Source organism: Pseudochaenichthys georgianus, chromosome 6 (genome assembly GCF_902827115.2).
Source record: "Pseudochaenichthys georgianus chromosome 6, fPseGeo1.2, whole genome shotgun sequence".
NCBI lineage: Eukaryota > Metazoa > Chordata > Actinopteri > Perciformes > Channichthyidae > Pseudochaenichthys > Pseudochaenichthys georgianus.
The window spans coordinates 12,889,810-12,907,651 of record NC_047508.1 but is presented as its reverse complement, the minus strand read 5'-3'; the positions used below and the strand labels follow the sequence as shown (position 1 = coordinate 12,907,651).

Sequence of the window (17,842 nt, the reverse complement as noted above, 5' to 3'; positions counted from 1 at the left end):
ATCGCGATACTGAATAACATTTTTTTACTCGGAAAATGTTTCTTTATTACATAATACATCTGATTTGTACAGCATTTTATTGGGATAGCAGTATTTTAAAGTGTCAAAAACAAAGTGACAGTAACAGACAAACCAGTGTTTTTGTTCCCTTAGTACTACCAAACAAAGTAGGCATTTTCTTTGTGCCACTGCATCTCACAAATAAACAAGGACATTTAATAATCAGACCCTGCAATAAAATAAATCAAGTTTCACTTTAGTTTTTCAAGTAACTTAGTTTTTCAAGCATCATCAGACTTAGGAATATGAGAATGTCCACATTTCCAGGTATTTATAAACTGGGATGTTTGGGCATTTACAATATCCCCTGCTCTGGAAAGAACTCTCTCGCTTGGTACTGATGTTGCTGGGACCGCAGTGGTCGCGTTAACCGAATATTTTATTTAACAATGATGTAAAAATCTGAAAGCAGTCTGTCATTTTGACAGATTAGAACAAACTCGGAACAGCGCCAACGTTTCCCGAGGCTCTGGTGTTATGCCGTGTTATGCATGCCCTCCAAAAGGAAATGATATAGTTTCCAAACCGTACTTTGCCGTACAGATCAACACATGTCTGGGAGGTTTTGCTTTACGCTGTGCGCGCTCCCGCGAGGTGCATGCACACACGGCATAACACCGTAAATCTAGCCCTGTAAATACGATGTCCTTTATTGTTCTGTTGTTTAATGTTCATGTTGTAACCTACTTGCTGCCATGTTGGACAGGTCTCTCTTGAAAAAGAGATTGATGATCTCAATGGGACCACCTGGTTAAATAAAAAAAAAAGTGTTTAACATTTTTTTTTAAACATTAATTTAAAAAAAAAATCGCGGTAGATTTGGTTAGTCTCACGACGTTTATTTACCGCGATATTCGGTATATCGTTACATCCCTAGTTTTTACTCTTCACTGTAGTCAGGAGCGTCAGGATACACTGATACTTATACAAATAAAATCTTGATTTATAGGTAAATCAATGATGGTAAGAGTGTAAATAATCCAGCCCTTCTTAAATAATGTTCTTTTGTTTTCTCTTAGTCTCTCTATCCCTAATTACATTTCCAAAAAAAGGCAAAACGCAAAATAAACAGTTAGAAATTAATTTTACTGTAAGAATTTTTATTATTTCCCTTTTCTTCTATAAATAAATGCAATATTTACTACACAAGTATCTTCACAAAAGGATACATGGCACTGCCTGGCGGTTCTCAAAGCGCCAAAAAAAATCACCTCCGCTGTAATGTTTACATCTTGTGCTGTTACAACCTCGAGCCTCTTCTCCATTGCGAGATGCACGCTCCGTTCAATGCAGCGACAGGGTAGAAAGCACATAGTTGAACTGCTCTCAACAAGGTCTGTGGAGTTGACATTGCTGATTACTTTTTCAATTGTATTTTTGAGGCTATGGCTGTTGTTGCCAAGACGCAACACACACACACCAACATAATCTAGATTGATTAACAGCACTACATAAACAGATAAGTAGGTATTTGTAATTTTGGGGTGAATTATCCCTGTTCAAACTAATTAACCCTAAACCTTCCTTCTCTCTTCAGGATGTGGCTAAACGCGGTCTAAAGGCCAGCGAGTGGGTTCAGGAGTTGTGCCCCCTGCTGGACGGCAAAGGAGGCGGCAAGGACATGTCCGCTCAGGCCACGGGCAAGAACACACAGTGCATGCAGGAGGCGCTGCAGATGGCCAACCAGTTTGCACAGCTTAAACTGGGAGAGAACTAAGAGGAGAGGGGGGGCTGTGTGGCAGGTGGGGAGAGGAGACTTAGGTTGCAAACATAGTTCGAGTAGTGAAGGGGAAATAAGGTAACGGTCTTAACCGAGTTAGAAATCACCACACGTCGTCCTTTCCTTGGTCCATTTCCTCGGTCCATTTCCTCTCCTTTTTTCTTCTCCCTCTTGAAGAAGTAAACGATAACCCTTTATTTAATTCAATCCCCAAAAGCCCAATTGGTTTTGGCTGCTTTAAACTGCAAATCAACTTAACTCTTAATCTTAGCCTTGGAAAGAGATGTAAATAAGTCAGCCCAGCTCTAAAGGATTGAGGCACTGCATGTCCTTTGATCTGTAAACAGTGAGTCCATCGGTGAGAGCAGAAGCCTGAGCTCTCCCCTGTGGTTGGTTGCACACGCACTAGCTGTAACATAGTCTTGCTTTTCGAACAACAAGCCATTATCTGACATGTAAGAAGACATGGGGTTTATTGTAGTAAAACATATTTCATTAACTTTATAAAATAATTATGAACGTGTCAAATCATTCATCTGTGTAACTTAATTTTGCTTACAAGAATACGTCGAATGCAAAATGTCTTTTAGCTGTCTCATGTCTGAAGTGTCACGTTATGGGAATGGAATAAAAACAACTGGTTATGCTCCATGTCTGCCTCTCTCCTTTGAGTGGTGATGACATCATAGTGTTGGTGATTCATTTCAGGAGGAAAGTCAACTTTACGCTGAATATCAACTATCAATTACACCACAAGGTTAGACGGATCATTCGATGTGGATCACTGAACAAAAATGATGAGTTTCTCGCAGCATTTATTATTAATGCTGTCAGTTTAAATAAGAAGGAATATTGTGTCCCTTGTTCAGTCCAAAATTAATGAAATCATGGCTCCTTGTCCTATGTCGCATCCAGGCGTATTAGGATACAGTATATCTGAGTATTTCCACCAGAAATACACATTTTTGACTTCACTGCAGAACAGACTTTTACAACAAAAAAAACTGGTCTAGTAGGAACCCAAAATTAAACTATGAAACTGAAAATGAGAATGTTATTTTGAACTCGATAGCAAACAATTGCCTATTTTCGGTCCAAATTGACTCCTTGTAGCTTGGTTTTTACTTTATCTCCTGAGGAAAACAAATGTTCCTATAGCTTAATGCCCAATTATAACCTGGCAGTGAAAACCGAAGCTCCCCACAAACTCAACATCAGACTTCCACCTAACGTTTCATGAAGCTTTTATTTGTTCAATAGCATAAGATGCAAAGAGTTTGATCACATGGAGTAATTGCAGGTGTGCTACCTTGTTCAAAAGGTAGTCCTTCTCAAGAACAGGACATTAAGGCCTGGCAGAAAGAAGCCGCCCCCGTGGAAAGATTTCACTTCCAAACTCTAAATCCCTACAGTATCTGTTTCATATGAGCCACCAATGTGTTGCTGGCATGGCAGATGTATAATCTAAGCAGCATTTAGTCCTACTTCATAACTGATAGAGGGTACGAGCACCATAGCTGACAGAGGTATGAGTGTTAGCTTTACAATCCACAGCGACAGTGACTGCTGCTAGGGAGCTGCTCCTGTTCAATGCAGACCAGTGAACTGAAAGCAGCACGCCGGCAACAGCCCGCACCGGCAGTGATCAGATGTTGAGGTCTCTCAGTGATGAGGTTCTGATAAATAGGTTATGAGTGATAAAGCATTGAATATAACAACTTGAAAGGGAAAACACTAATTTGCCTGCTTGCCAGGAGTTAGATGATGTTTTGATACCACTCAATTCTGTATGAAAGTAGAGTTAGCCTAACCTTGAAAAAAAAATTGCTTAGATCTGTCCACAGTTTACAATTAGTCTACTAGCGCCTCTTGAACACACTTCCCAACACACGGTTTGTGAAAAAACAAAAATGTAGAGTTGTACAGTAGTGTTATGTTAGTATTTTTTGACCTGGAGAAGTGTGCAAAGACAAGCTGGCTAGCTATTCCCATTTTCAGTGTATGCAAACTGTCTCCTGCCTTTAGCCTTTCTTTTAACAATTTGCTGATTTTGACCGAATTGTAGCATTACATGTATATGCAAATGAGCAGAGTTTGCAATGGTTTTTAGTTGTTTTTGTTTTTTTTCAGCAAATTGGAATAGGTCAACTCCTTTTGCTCCGTTCTTACTCTGGTTATGTCGCACCAATTTCAAAGTATCTGCACCTTTCTTGATGCCTTGACCGTCCAGTACTATGAATAGACAATATTAAGTAAATGATGTTTAGCACAGTGGTATCAATCATCTTACATTACAAAATGTATCTCCCAAAATGTCACATATTCCTGATAATGTATATGGATGTAAAAAAAGGTTGAGATACAGATATACCCCTTTAAAAAAATAGTGTCCATATTTTAGATGTTCATATTTACAGTCATTCTGTTGAATTAACCCATACATAATAATTCAATTAGCTTTACGTGCCTCCCTTTCCCCCCAGGGAAATATAGAATGTGGTTAACTGCAGTGCTGCTGCGGCTGCTTTGTGCAGTCGTACAAGGCTCAATGACACATTTCCAGGCAATCAGGATTTACTAACATTTGCCTCCGCACATAAGCGGTGTGAAAATAGTCCTGGATGTGAAAAGAACCTGGATTCGCTGACAGCAATGAAGAATGATTTTAGTGCAGTGATGTTTAGCATAAGTCTGGCCTGGAATAAAAAAAAGACCTCGATGATAAATTATGACAAGAAAAGCGAGAAAACGACTGGCCCAATTCTCATGATACGGTTGGAAGGTTGTAGCATGGGCCAAGAAAATAAATAATTACATTTTTGAGCAGATCAGAATTGCCCATGTAGTTGGATTACTTCTGTCTGATGGTTGAACATCACATTCACACACCGTTTTATTTCCTGACTGATTACCTTGACAAAGCCCTGCCATATGAATTGAACTGGAAACTATATTTCTTAAAACTGTTTTTAAATCCACTCGAGGACCAAAAGAGAACTGTGTATTATTGGGTCAGCGACAGGAGGAAAGAACTACTTTAGGTTATAAATGCTACAGGGAACACTCAACTCCAGTGTCGGCTTACGCAGCAGGGAGGGATCACCCTGCTACCACTTTATCTGATCACAATGTTCTGGTCTACATCTGTGAGAAATTGAGGATGCCGATAGCGGTTTTCGTGGTCATGGCCTTGTTTGGGGCTATTAGGACCTTCCCACCCACTGCAGGGGAAGGTGTTAGGCCGCCGCCAGAGAGCCACGTTATCTCAAAAAACACTTTACACATTCATTTGAAAGGTTGGAAGGAGCATCGAGGGAAGCAAAAATCAACACAGGAACACAGTCGCTGACCACGGCAAAAAAACACTGAACCACGAAGGCAACGGTACACTGATACGTCCACACTTTTAATCATGTTCAGTAGTTCCAAACAGACAGAGAGATAAGACAGGTCACTGCAAATGTTGACACACTTTATGTCTGGCATCTTCCCTGTAATTCTTCACTACTTATCTGGATATGCCTCAAAAGTGTGCACACCTCACGCTGCGACACCAGTTCACATGGTCTGCAGCCATCTTAAAGCAGGCCTACAACGTCAGTGCACAAAGCAGAATGGGAAGTGAAGAGTGGTAGGCGCCAGTACCCCGAGAAAAAGGCGATGCGTGTCTTCGTGTGTGTGTGTGTGTGTGTGTGTGTGTGTGTGTGTGTGTGTGTGTGTGTGTGTGTGTGTGTGTGTGTGTGTGTGTGTGTGTGTGTGTGTGTGTGTTCAGCTCAGAAGGCAAAGCTCTTAGCCAAAAGACATGGGAGTGTGTGTGACTAAAAAAAATGCAAAGATGGAGCAGCTATAGGCGAGATATGTCTAGCGGCAAGACAAGGCACACAAGCATAAATGTCCGTGTGTATGTATCCGTGTGTATGACACAGATATAGAAAATACAAATAAAATGTTCAGATTCTGCCCCACAGACTCTTTAAGTGAGCACAGCTCAATGCTAAAGACATGTTATGTGCAAAGTAGGATAAAAACATCAAACGCAAATAAGGTACAATACACAAGAGTCACATGAGGTTACACAATATCCTCCAAAGAGAACACAATGTTACACCAAACAGAACCAATATTGAAAGCACAGTTCTTCACATCACCTGCTGGGGGCAGCACCCGACCCTCCTCAATGTGTGTGTGTGTGTGTGTGTGTGTGTGTGTGTGTGTGTGTGTGTGTGTGTGTGTGTTTAACTACATGTAAAAAACACTTAATCAATAAGAATGAGCTTTAATGCCATGTGGTTAAATCCCTTAACTCTTAATCCACTCAGAGGGATGTGCTCATTTCTCATATACACAGTTGTTATTTCATATTAAAGTAGCACAGCTTCTAGAGGAACATTTAGCTTTCATTCGGAAAAAATGTTGAGGTCGTAGATTAGTTTTTGCTCATTGCATAACACACATGAGTCACACAAGGTGCTTTGACTAGCCAACCTACAGTCGGTTTTAAACATACCCTGGTGCTTGCCACAACACCAAATCCATCAGTAGCAACATACCTGTTGTTTTGTAAAATAAAATAAGTCTTAAAAAAATATTTTCCAAATGTTTCAATAGAGTTAGAATCCAAAAAGACGACAAACTATGTCCACCCTCCAACTGACCCGCGCTTGTTGACCTCCATGTTTACAATCGGCACAACGAAGCAAAAGTAATGATCTAGCTAAACGGCTTGCAAACACGCAAAAAAAAATCAAACGTATAGCATGTTACAAATAAACAGTTCTACATATTTTCCAGACCAGGAACCCCAAGTACTTTCACTTATCAGTTACCAGCTACTTCGTAAATGTCTCACATCACACCAAATACTTTTTACTTTTTCATGGCTCACATTTGATTTTTTCCAGTGACGCTTTTGAAAAGGTTGAGCAGCACTCGCATGTCTGCTATTTGTTTGTGCCTCCTCACTGAATATGTGAATAACTATCAATGAGGCTATAAATGTGTCATCATTTGAGGATAGTACCAAATGATGATAAGAAGCCATTCCTGTGCCAACTGGGTAGAAAAGAAAATCTGAGCCAACAGTAAGTTCACATCACAAAGTGTAAAGGCAAAGCAAACAGTACAAAACCTGAAATTAAGTCTGCAGTGGGATGTGCCATGAACAAGAAATCAAACAGGAAGTGCAGTTTAATCGATGCAGCAATAGAGTGGTGCAGGGATGACGTATTTACCCGGAAGTAAGCTGCGCATGGGTTCCCTCGACAGAAAGCAATGGGATTTCTCCATAGGATTTGGGAAAATAGCTCAAAATAAGGTCTGTGGAAAACAAACCTGTTTGATAAATGCACGTTTTGTATACCCGACATTTTAAATGTTCTAACAAACTTAGAGGAGTGTTTACGTGTTCAGCGTAATGACGTACATCGTCCTCCACAACTTCTGTAGTCCTATTCAGCCACTTGTTAACAACCATCGTTTTTCAGACACGTAAACTCTCCAAAAATCACCACTGCTGATTATTATTTAATGTTGTAGAACAAAACGTGATCCGTCTCTGAAATGTGTGTCAACCACAGACCTTATTTTGAGCTATTTTCCAAAAATCCTATGGAGAAATCCCATTGGCTCTGAGACGAGGGAACAGGAAGTGGTAAAATGCTAACTCACTTCCGGGTTTTAGGACTCGTCACTGCACCACTCTATGAAGTCTAAGGCGTCTGGTGGCTCCGCCCGCACTAGAGATAGCTGAAGTTTTAATTGGCTAAGCGGGAACCAGTGCTAGTGGCCGATGGAGAGACTCAGTGGGGTTTTTCTCTCACCCCATGATATGGGCCTTAATCTGAAGCAAAATGCTCCTGACAGTCTCTTAACTCCTCCGGGATACAGAAGTCAGTTCTGTGTAAGGGCAAAGAAACAGAGCGAGGTTCCCCTGATGTCTCAGTCCCGTCAGAAAGCCAAAGTGGCGAGCCCAAAGCAGTTTCTGTAGAAGTCTGCTGCACGGAAACAGTGACCCAACACGGAGAAAGACGCTGTGCTTCTCATGCTGCCTCGGAGAGCTGGAGCATGAAGAACCAGTCTCCCAAAGTAGACCCTGACAGACCACATGGGGATGAAACTCCAAACATTAAATCCCAGGAGACAAACTCTTGGCCTCATTAGAGCAGTCAACCCAACGTTCCTCCCAGAACCCCCCCTGCCTGTGTGAACAAAGTCTTAAGCTCCGCTGTGGGGTTAGCAGGCTCATGCTAGTGCTGCAGTGATCTGTGTGGGTCAGAATGGTCAAAAGGGAAAAGTCCTGATTATGTTTCCGTTGTCAAGGCCTTGCTAAGCCTGTGAAGGACCCAAGGGGAGTGGGTTCAGAGGACACATGATATAACAGCAATCACACATTGGCTTATACCCCAGAGTTTCACAGCCCATCACAGTCCGAACGGGTCCTCGTGACGCTGTCTGGTGAGGCAGAACTCGCATACAGTCACGGCCCAGGGTTCTGTAAGAGATGGAAATGGGAGTATTCGAGTCTCAACTGGTCAACAGATTGCCAGTTTTGTCAGCAGGTCTACGGTACAGAGCCGCGTACTTAGAGGGTGTACGTTTTCACACACTTCCAAGTGTAGAACAATAGTCTCCATAATGCTGACGGTGCTATTACTGTGGCCTTTCCAGTACGCTCTCTCTGCGTCCTTAAGTCAGAGTGGCTTTTTGTTGTGATTGAATGAGTGTTCCTGCTGTCCAGTGTTCACTAGTTCTTCAATCCGAGTTGAATGTAAGGCTTAACTCCCACCTTGTGAAAAGCAGAACTACATCTGGATCTGCATCAGGGCCTCTACTGGCTCTCAGAACTAAGGGAAAGTGAACGGAATATCATTGTTTGGAACCAGCGACCAGTAAGCTTTTGGTTAAAATATCTAACTCGTTCTAAGCAGACTCTATAGTGTCTGTCGCCGTAGCAGCGATGGAAGACTAAGATACAAAGGATGATTCGCTGGTTACTTCCCGGGGAATAAAGTGATCTTGCCGGCCTTGGCCAGCCGCTCGATGATCTGGGCTTCGTAGTCCGCATCGTGGACACCGGTCTTCCTGAACTCCCCGGAGTAGCGGTTCTGCTCCCAGTAGTGGTGCCAGTTTCCCCTGCTGTCTGCCCCGAAGCCAAACACATTAACCTAGAGGAGTGATGGAAAAGAAGTGTGTGATTACAAATATTAACCTATAAAATGTAGTTCCGGCATGGTGCAAGGATTTACAGATTGGAAGTAGAGAAGAGAACTAAACTGACCTCGTCACAGACATGCAGGGCAAAGAACAGCACTAGCATGCCAGTGGAGGGGTAGCGCCCGTTGTGTGCGGTCCAGCGGTCGTGGATGTATTTAAAGAAAGCTGGGTTGAAGACCTGGACCTGGTGCAAGAGAAGCAGAGTTGCTGGAAAACGAAAATTCAAACCATCCTGCATGGAAAGAAGTAGTGTATCTACACAGCATTGCCCAAAGTCCCATATTCAGAAACATCTACAATTAGTTTTTTATAGTTTATGTTACATTTAATCCAAGTTCCTCCGTTTTCAGATTCATAGCTTCACTTTTAAACAGACATTCAGGAAAGATGGACACATGCAAATCAAAGCTGCTGCATATTCAAAAGAAAAACAATTCCCCAGTGAAATTGTAATACTCCCGCTGTGAAAGATTTGAAGCACTTTTCACCAAATGAAAAGTCGTATGACATTTATCATCTTCTTCCAGGTGAAGTGCCAAAGAAGCAGCTCTTATTCATTTAAATCTATGTTTTTGCGGCCGGCTAGAAAAACACACCGTGTCTCTGACCCAAGCCCCCAGGAAGTGCGCCGGACTCTGTGCCCAAAATTAGTTGTGTCCAAACGGCGGTACTGCAACTTCCGTATCAGTCAGTGACGTCACTGGGCCCAAAAATACTTCTTCCCATTGACTAACATGTGGAAAGAGACGTCTGTAAATCAGCGGATAATTTTTTTGAAACTAAATAAACTACCCAGTATGAACTATGTTGTAGCCCTTATTAGAAACATTAGGTCCTTAAAGTTGTAAAATGCACTAAAAGCCGAACCTAGATTTATTTTCTCCCTCCATTCATTCTACTGAGCCGAGAGTGGGAGCTCGGGGGGCGGGGCTTGAGGGGCACATGCTCTGTGAGCGCACATACGGGTTCTTCTGCTCTGACAGCCAGGCATGATGGGTAATCTGTGAAGTTTCGCTCTCTCAAAAGACCGCCTCCCACGCTGTATCCAGTTCTTATTATACATCCATGCTCTGACCAGAAGACATTCATAAAAAGTCCTCGCACGGCGGGGATTAGTTTGACTTTATTTATTTTCGGGGATTAAAGAGCGAAAGCAGAAGAATATTAAAAAAACAAAGGAATGTTTATAATCTAACTGTAATCCCTCATCAACAATGGGCAGGGGATTATCTAATTGCAGCAGCAAAGAGGGGTCACCGTGTGTGTCTGAGAAGAGCCAAACGTAATGGAAATACAGACCTTGTCTTTATCTACGCGAAGGAACTGCTTCACAGGAGCGTAAGTACTGAGGAAGAGAGGGAGAGAGGGAAGGGGATAAAGAGAGAGAAATTGATTGCACACATTCAATCAGCACTTTATGTGATGGCTGCCGCAATGAATCCTGGATGATTGACGGCTGACCGATTGTTCCAGCCTAGCGACTCTGTGTGTGTATGCGTGTGCAAAAAATGAAGTGTATTTAAGACCCCAAACTTTACTTATGTGTGTTAGTGTCCCTGTGTGTGTCTATGTGTCCCGAATACATGTTATCTTTGTGTGCAATCACATGTGTGCTAATCTGTGTTTATGCATGCGGGTGTGTGTGTGTGTGTGTGTGTGTGTGTGTGTGTGTGTGTGTGTGTGTGTGTGTGTGTGTGTGTGTGTGTGGTGTGTGTGTGTGTGTGTGTGTGTGTGTGTGTGTGTGTGTGTGTGTGTGTGTGTGTGTGTGTGTGTGTGTGTCTCTCTTCTTACAATCGGATCTGGCCGGTAGACAGAGCGCTGGTGATCCAGACGAGATCCAGCGTTTTGAAGGGAACCAGGACGAAGCTGACGTTGGCTGCCAGGTTCTTGGCGCTCTCCGGGTACATGAAGTGGTGTGTGGTGTGGCTGCCGGCGTCTTCCTCGTACCCTACTGTGGGGGCCAGGTTTATTCTGGGAAGAAAGGGAGGTAGATTATGAGAGTTGCACGTCTTCAGGTAACACTATTCTAGCAAGTAAAGTCTGAGCTTCAGCCGTAGTCAGCAAAGCGGTTTTAAACCAGAATGAATCCACATGGGGGGCCATATGGCTGTCTGCTCAATATTAACCCTCCTTACGGCTCCTTCTTGGTCTCCTCCTTAGGGAGATATCTGTCTCTTTAGCCGCCAAATGCTCCACAATGTTCACCAACTGGTTGCTAACCTTTATTTGTTTCCTGTCTGGTGCTGAGCAGCTGGTGTGCAGCGGGTTTTTGGAGCACAGGAAAGCTGCTCATGAAGCAGTCGGACTGAACCAAAACAGCAAAGGTGGGAAGGGGGTTGATTCACTTGTGGTTCGTCATTACCAGGAAGCCAGGTAAAAGTAGTGCTTTTAGTCATTGCTATGAAAGTGGTTCAACTCATGGTTTAAGTCATGGTTTAAGCACCACTTTTTAAAAGGCATAACTTGTAAAACGTTTTCTGAAGAATTGGTAAAAAAAAAAGACACATGTGCATAGCCAAGAAAAGATATCCTAAGTAACTTAGAACATTTACTTTATTCTTTAATTTGTCTCCTTTTCTACCTCTGAAAATGATGCATAAAGAAGACAATCTTTTAGGTTTGTTGTCCCTCCAATAGCGAAGTGTCTTTTAGTGGATGTGGTGCTATGCAAATGTTTCCCAATCTCGTCATAATTATTGTATATAACCTCCTATCCATCCCCCATTGCATTCCTTCAACATTTCATCCGAGTCCTTGTGTTCCCACCATTGTTCATGCCCTTGAATATAATAAACATATGTTTCCCCGTCAGACAGTAACTCTGTCTTTTGCTGTATTACAGTCTATGTGACTCACTACTGTCTGCACCTTAAAAAGAAAAGGCGGCTAAGTGCGCCTACACAGTGAACAAAACAGATGTTTGTTGGCATAGCGGGAGTGAGAAGACACGCAGACAGCAGGTGGGTGGCGGTGGTGTTGTGGACCAAGCTGATTATAAAACACAGAATGAAAATCAAACCACAGTGAGATGGACCTGGAAGCAGCCCACACAAGTCCACTGAGAATGCAACGCTAATGGATGCTAATGCGTTAAACAAAAAAATACTTGTCATTCCTGTGGAGGCTTTTATGCCAAAAGCACCTGGCCACGACAAGCACTATCGCCGCGGGCAACAACATAGCTGTGTGTGCCATGCCAACTGACGACAATCAGGCCCTGTGATCCATCACTGCGGCGCCAGAAAGCATGGGGGGGGGGATTGATTCAGACAGACAGATTGATGTGCCTCTCTGCCTGGGTGCGTGCGTGAGAGAGGCACGATCTATACGTTTCAGCTTCTTAAGACATAAACCCTGTGTGGTGACCTCACACTAGTCAGGTGACCTCTGCGTCAACCACTCAGAATATAGGACAGAATTAAAAAGATTAAATATAGTAGAAGAACACATCTGCTGTCGGCTTCTATATACATGTGTCACACAGATGATGACACAGTATGTGTTTATTTTAGTTGTATATTACTGTGGCTTTATTTATTTTATAGGTTTTAATATTTGTATTGTATTTATTCATTTTGTCTTATCTTATGCCTTCCTTTTTTTTCCTCGAGAGGGTTCATTATTTATTTACTTGTATTTCCTTTGTATTACACCTTTTACCTCCTCGTGTCCTTTGAGCTGTTATATTATGTATGTATGTATGTATGTATGTATGTATGTATGTATGTATGTATGTATGTATGTATGTATGTATGTACAGTACGCTGCATGTGTGCAATAAGGCTTTAGGGTTTTGTGAATTGAAGTGCATTTTTTATGATTTGTACTAATTTGTGATGTGTGCCATGTTGTGAAAGCAATTGGAGCTGCACCTGGTGTATGAAAAGTGCTATCAAATTAAACTTTATAATTATATAACTTTAAGGCTATAGTGCTTTGCTTTCATGAAATCTCTCTTCCCTTCTACCCTCCAGCTATCTTCCTCATCCACCTTCATCTTTTCCTCTCCCCACATCTTTCTCTCAGTCTTGCTCCATGTAATGCAGCTTTGCATCTGCTCTCCTCTTTATCTCATTGCCCTTCTATCGATCACATCCAAGCCTCTCACCTCATGACGTGGTTGTGCCCGTCAATGGTCGGCCCATATCCGGCCCCTCTGAGGTTTCCGGAGTTGCCCACCACGGCGCAGCGCAGGCAGCGTTCCGGATCCCACGAGCCGTACGGCGACCTTCCAGGAATCACCTGCGACACACAGTCACGATTCAATCAAACTGACTGGAATGAAGCAGCACTGGAACCGCAAGATACATTTGAAAATCTAACCGGCAGCTCAGACCAGATTGTTAAAGGACATCCTGCTCTTAATACTGGGGTGAACTCTGCATGATAGTCTCCATGACGATACATGAGTCTGCCCTCAAGGAGCCATACTGATATATTAAAGGTCCCCTATTATACTATTTTTCATCAATATATTATAGCTCTCAGATATATACAAAACATGTCTCTGAAGTGTTTGGCTCGAAATACCAAACAGATCATTGCAGCATTACCCACAAACCCATCTGTTTCAGCCCTGTTTCAAAAGTGCTGATTCTCTGTCTTTTACTTTAGATGAAAATAAGGAGTCACTCTCCACGCCCCTCCGAGAAATATGTGGTTAAAAAAACACGATGGTGCTCCAGGAGGAGATTAAGGTGCTGATTGGCTTATCGCTACACAAGCCAAAACATCGTTATGACATCATAAAGTGGCCAAAATCTGATCAGCTCATTTTCAGACAGGTTTTTATAGAAATAGATCAGGACAAAAAGAGAGAGAATCTTTGAGCTGAAACTTTCAGAATGTCTTTACACAGAGGGGACACATGTTTAGGTATAAAATACATGAACAAGTGGATTTTGCATAATAGGTGACCATTAAAACATACAACTGTATGTGCTGCATTGGCAGTCAGAATAAAAAAGAGAAGAATAATCTAGATGAATTAACAAGGAATGCTGATAAACCTTAGCGGTTTAGCCCTCAGCCTTGGCCCAAGAGAGATGACTTGGCTGATTTGAAAGTGGAAAGATGAATTAATAATATAAAATACCTGGAACAGCCTCAGCAACACCTGCTGGATGCTGTGGGGTTTAAACTGGGGCTGTAGCATCTAGAGAGAAAGAGAAACACATATGTTGAGGATGTGTAGTTTCTCTTCTGCACAAATCGGATGTGACAACAGACTTTACATTTAGATACTTTCCCTATTCCCTTGTACGTGTGTGTGCATGCGCTCGCCAGCATTCATTAGCAAAGTGTGTATGTGTGTGTGTTTCGGTAACAGCCATGTGTCAGACTGACAGGATGCAGTCTGGCTGGTGGAGCTGTGGTCAAAGGAGCTGCCCACATGTCAAAAACAAGCTGAATAAAAAAGGCGGAACAGATGGCGGGGGAAGAAGGGATGTCAAATGTCCAAAAGAAAGCAGAAAGTGTGGGAGAGTTCCACACATCTTGTAAACTTCTCGACCTTACCAAATGCTTTTGCTTCACCACACTACTTATACGTTTACATCTTTAGGGACAGTGTTTTTTTTTGTCTGTTTCCAGGCACTGTTTTTTTTGTGTCACGAACAACACCGAGAGTTCCTGCTCGGGGGGGAAGTGACAGATGACAACACGCCTTTTCTGTCTGGTTGAACAACTTGAATAAATAGAGGCTGGATGCAAATAGAAGTTTGTTATGTGTTGAATGTAAAAAAGAGAGGAGCATAAAAAAGTTGAAAGAAAGACATTGCATTTAGCTGATGCTTTTATCCAAAGCGACTTACAATATGTACATTCGACCAGGAAGACACAACCTTGAAGAAAACAGAATCATATAAGTACATCAGGTTTCATAGAGCCAAGTATTTCAAGTGCTACTCAACTGGCTATAGATAAGCCAGTCCTTTATTAGTATATAAGTGCTCTGTTAGCAGTTCTTTGTTAGTCATTCTATCGCTCGAAGACAAAGACAAAGAGGGGAGAGTGATGATACTGTAGGTCATGTTGCCCAGTGGTTCAGGCTTGGATAGCACCATACACTCACTTTGAATTTACTTGAATTTGATTACATTTTTTCTTTTCTATGCGAAGGTAAACAAAAAACATTCAACATTGGCTTCAGCTACATTAAAATTGGTGATAATGCCATTGGGATATTTAAGAGATGCTGCCTTTCTGTAGCAATGGCAGTAATGGTCAATGTTGCCACCATTTTGGAACCCATAAACTGATATCTGGGTTTACAGCCAGATGCAAGAATAGATTTGGGGCTTAGGGATGACGTCTACGATTGGATTGTATGTGCCTTCATCAGACGATAGCTGATGGGTTCATTCCATCGGACACAGATTTGTCTTTGCTCTTGATACAGAGCGTTTAGCCAAAGTCCTGGTCAGTCCCACTCAGACTACAAACGGAAACCAGAACGATTCCTATACAAATATTGGGGGAAATATTGTCCTGTTACCCACAGATTTTTCTTTCATATGCAGACTCCGTTAATAGGAAACAATAGCAACAACCTAAGGAACCTGGCACTACTCAGTCAAATGAACTGAAACTCTGCCACATGGTCCCCTCGTCACTTGGAAGAGGCGGAGAGGTGGGTGTTTTTCATCTGCTGGTGGACTACCGGAGAGAATTACAGCAGCAGCAAGAGCAAACGCTTGCCTCGGGGAGGGAGAAAAAGAGCCACAGCGGAGAATAAACAGAAGGGCAACCATGGCAACCATGCGCGGGAAGTCTTCTTCGCTGCTTTTGTGGCAGGACCACAGCGCCACTTACAGGCCTGGCATATGTACTACAGCGTCTCCAGCGCTTTCGAGCGGTCTCGTGTGAACGGACCCTATGGAACGGACACGCTGGTGCCTGTTGCGTGTGGACGGAAGACTTTTTTGATAACGATTGCGGTCCGTTTGCGTTATCGTCCTCGTGTGGCTCCAGCCTAATTCACTTCCAAACTCACACATGTATCAGACCTACTGTTGATTCAGACCATTGGTAGTGCATTAGTAAGTGATCTTGTAATGGCCAGTATCAACAAAAGGAATGATTACAGTAGCAACAAAATGAAGTGTTAATATGGACACCTGTTTTAAAATTGTGAACCTCTCCCTTAACATAGGTTCTTTATAACACACACTTTAAATTGACAGAGCTTGTGTTCTAAAAGCAAGACATGTTGGTCACAGTAGAGTAGAAATATATATTTTTCTTTTTTTTCTGTTCATTTGTGTCTTCTGATGTTTTGGATCATGGTTTTAAACTGCCTCATTGTGGAATTGTAAGTGAATATAGACACGTGCCACGTCTGTCAAAAAGCGGTTGATTGATTAAAAAACTCAAATGAATCATTTTTGCTCTAATTTGAGCTTCTGCCAAACCACGCAGGCAAATGTGCATTCATGCAATCAATGAGAATGCCAGAACCTGCACTCAACATAAAAAGAATCTCCCAAAACAATAATGCAGACACACAACATTTTCATCAAGATATTGGCCGCCACCACATGGCTGTTTCTATCCCCAACCATCTTTGTCTTTCTCCCACACAGTAATCTTCAACTTCCCACTCGTTCCTTTCACTCACCATCAGCCTTAATTCGCTTTTCCTAACAAAGATTTCATTCGCTTACATTTCCATTCATGCATCATCTCAGTCTAATTCCTTTTCTTTAATTTCCCTTGCTCCCTCTTTGTTTCTCCTCCGCCTCGTGTCTTTCTTCATCTCTCCGGGACGCCTGTGCACCACGCAGCTTATCAGCACTAATCAGAGACTACTAAACCTTTCTTTTACTCCCCTATCTGACTTTGTTTTTCATGCCGTTAACTCTCTGCATTTTCATCTTTTCTCTCTGCCTCTGAATCCCTGCATGATGCTGGAGCCAGCTTGGCGCGCTGCACCGCTGTTGTTCAGGGGCCTTTCATTTTTGGCAGATGTTTTTTGGCAGCCAAGCCTAATGCCCTCCCTAATGCCCTCCTGCTTCCCACCTCTCAGCTGTCCTCTGACTCCTAAAGTAGAAGCTTCTTTCAAATAAATACAACTTTATTATTCACTTTCAAAAAACCGATATTTCACATTTTTCAGATTATGCTACTTCTAAGAGCACCAGCTATTCCTAAATGTAACCTTATCCTAGTAATAACATTAGAGTCGACTAAATTGGGATTTATGCATAGGGTTGTGTCTTCTCACAATGAGCTGTGATTAAACCAGTAACCACCTAGCTGATTTAACCAAAGGGCAACATTAAAGTTAGCTTGCTCTGACCTGAGATTAAAAAACAAGAGATGGTAATGTAGTAAATATTTGATCTGTTTAAAATAACACAAACTTGTATTGCACCTTTAAGTATAAAACCTGCTGCCAGTAACACGAGCCTAAATGACCAAATAATGCTAGATCTTAATTTCTCTCAAAGTCAAATCTACATTATTACTACAAACTAACTTCTTAAGTGTAATTCATCTCTTGTAACATCAAAGTGGTTATTGTGACGTTAAGTGAAAGTTAACATAACAATTGTTGGTCTTTCAGAAGTGTTTACTAGCTCCTTATGTTTAATGGTAAAACCCTATGTGGCTTAATGCTAATTTAAAAACTAACTATCACTTACTACAAATAAAAGGGCATGTTTAGCCTCAAACTCAGTGAAGGATTTCAAAAAAAGCTGGTGAGACCAAACACTGGACTTCAATCAGCTGTCTCTGGAAGTCAATGTCAAAGCCTCCATGCAATCATTTAAAGGGAAATGGAAACACTTTTCAAACTGCTTTCCATGCGACAATATTACCATTAGGAAATGTATTTATCTAGTCTAT

General features: G+C 42.1%; 2 protein-coding genes across 3 annotated transcripts in view; one reads left to right on the top strand and one right to left on the bottom strand.

Moving 5' to 3' along the window:
* aars1 (alanyl-tRNA synthetase 1) overlaps positions 1-2,431 on the top strand; it is a 28,514-nt gene extending 26,083 nt beyond the window's left edge. For both annotated transcript variants that reach the window (XM_034085120.1, XM_034085121.2), the window contains exon 20: positions 1,598-2,431. In XM_034085120.1, the coding sequence (XP_033941011.1) occupies positions 1,598-1,777 (180 nt within the window). In that variant the 3' untranslated portion in view covers positions 1,778-2,431. The remainder of the gene's footprint in view (positions 1-1,597) is intronic.
* Positions 2,432-5,165: 2,734 nt separating this feature from the next.
* Positions 5,166-14,386, bottom strand: st3gal2 (ST3 beta-galactoside alpha-2,3-sialyltransferase 2). Its single transcript, XM_034085767.2, has 7 exons — positions 14,339-14,386; positions 14,088-14,147; positions 13,101-13,234; positions 10,784-10,963; positions 10,292-10,337; positions 9,057-9,176; positions 5,166-8,943 (listed from the first exon to the last, which is right to left on the bottom strand). The coding sequence occupies exons 1-7, from the start codon at positions 14,384-14,386 to the stop codon at positions 8,770-8,772; spliced, it is 762 nt and encodes a 253-aa protein (XP_033941658.1). The 3' UTR covers positions 5,166-8,769.
* Between the last annotated feature and the right edge of the window lie 3,456 nt (positions 14,387-17,842).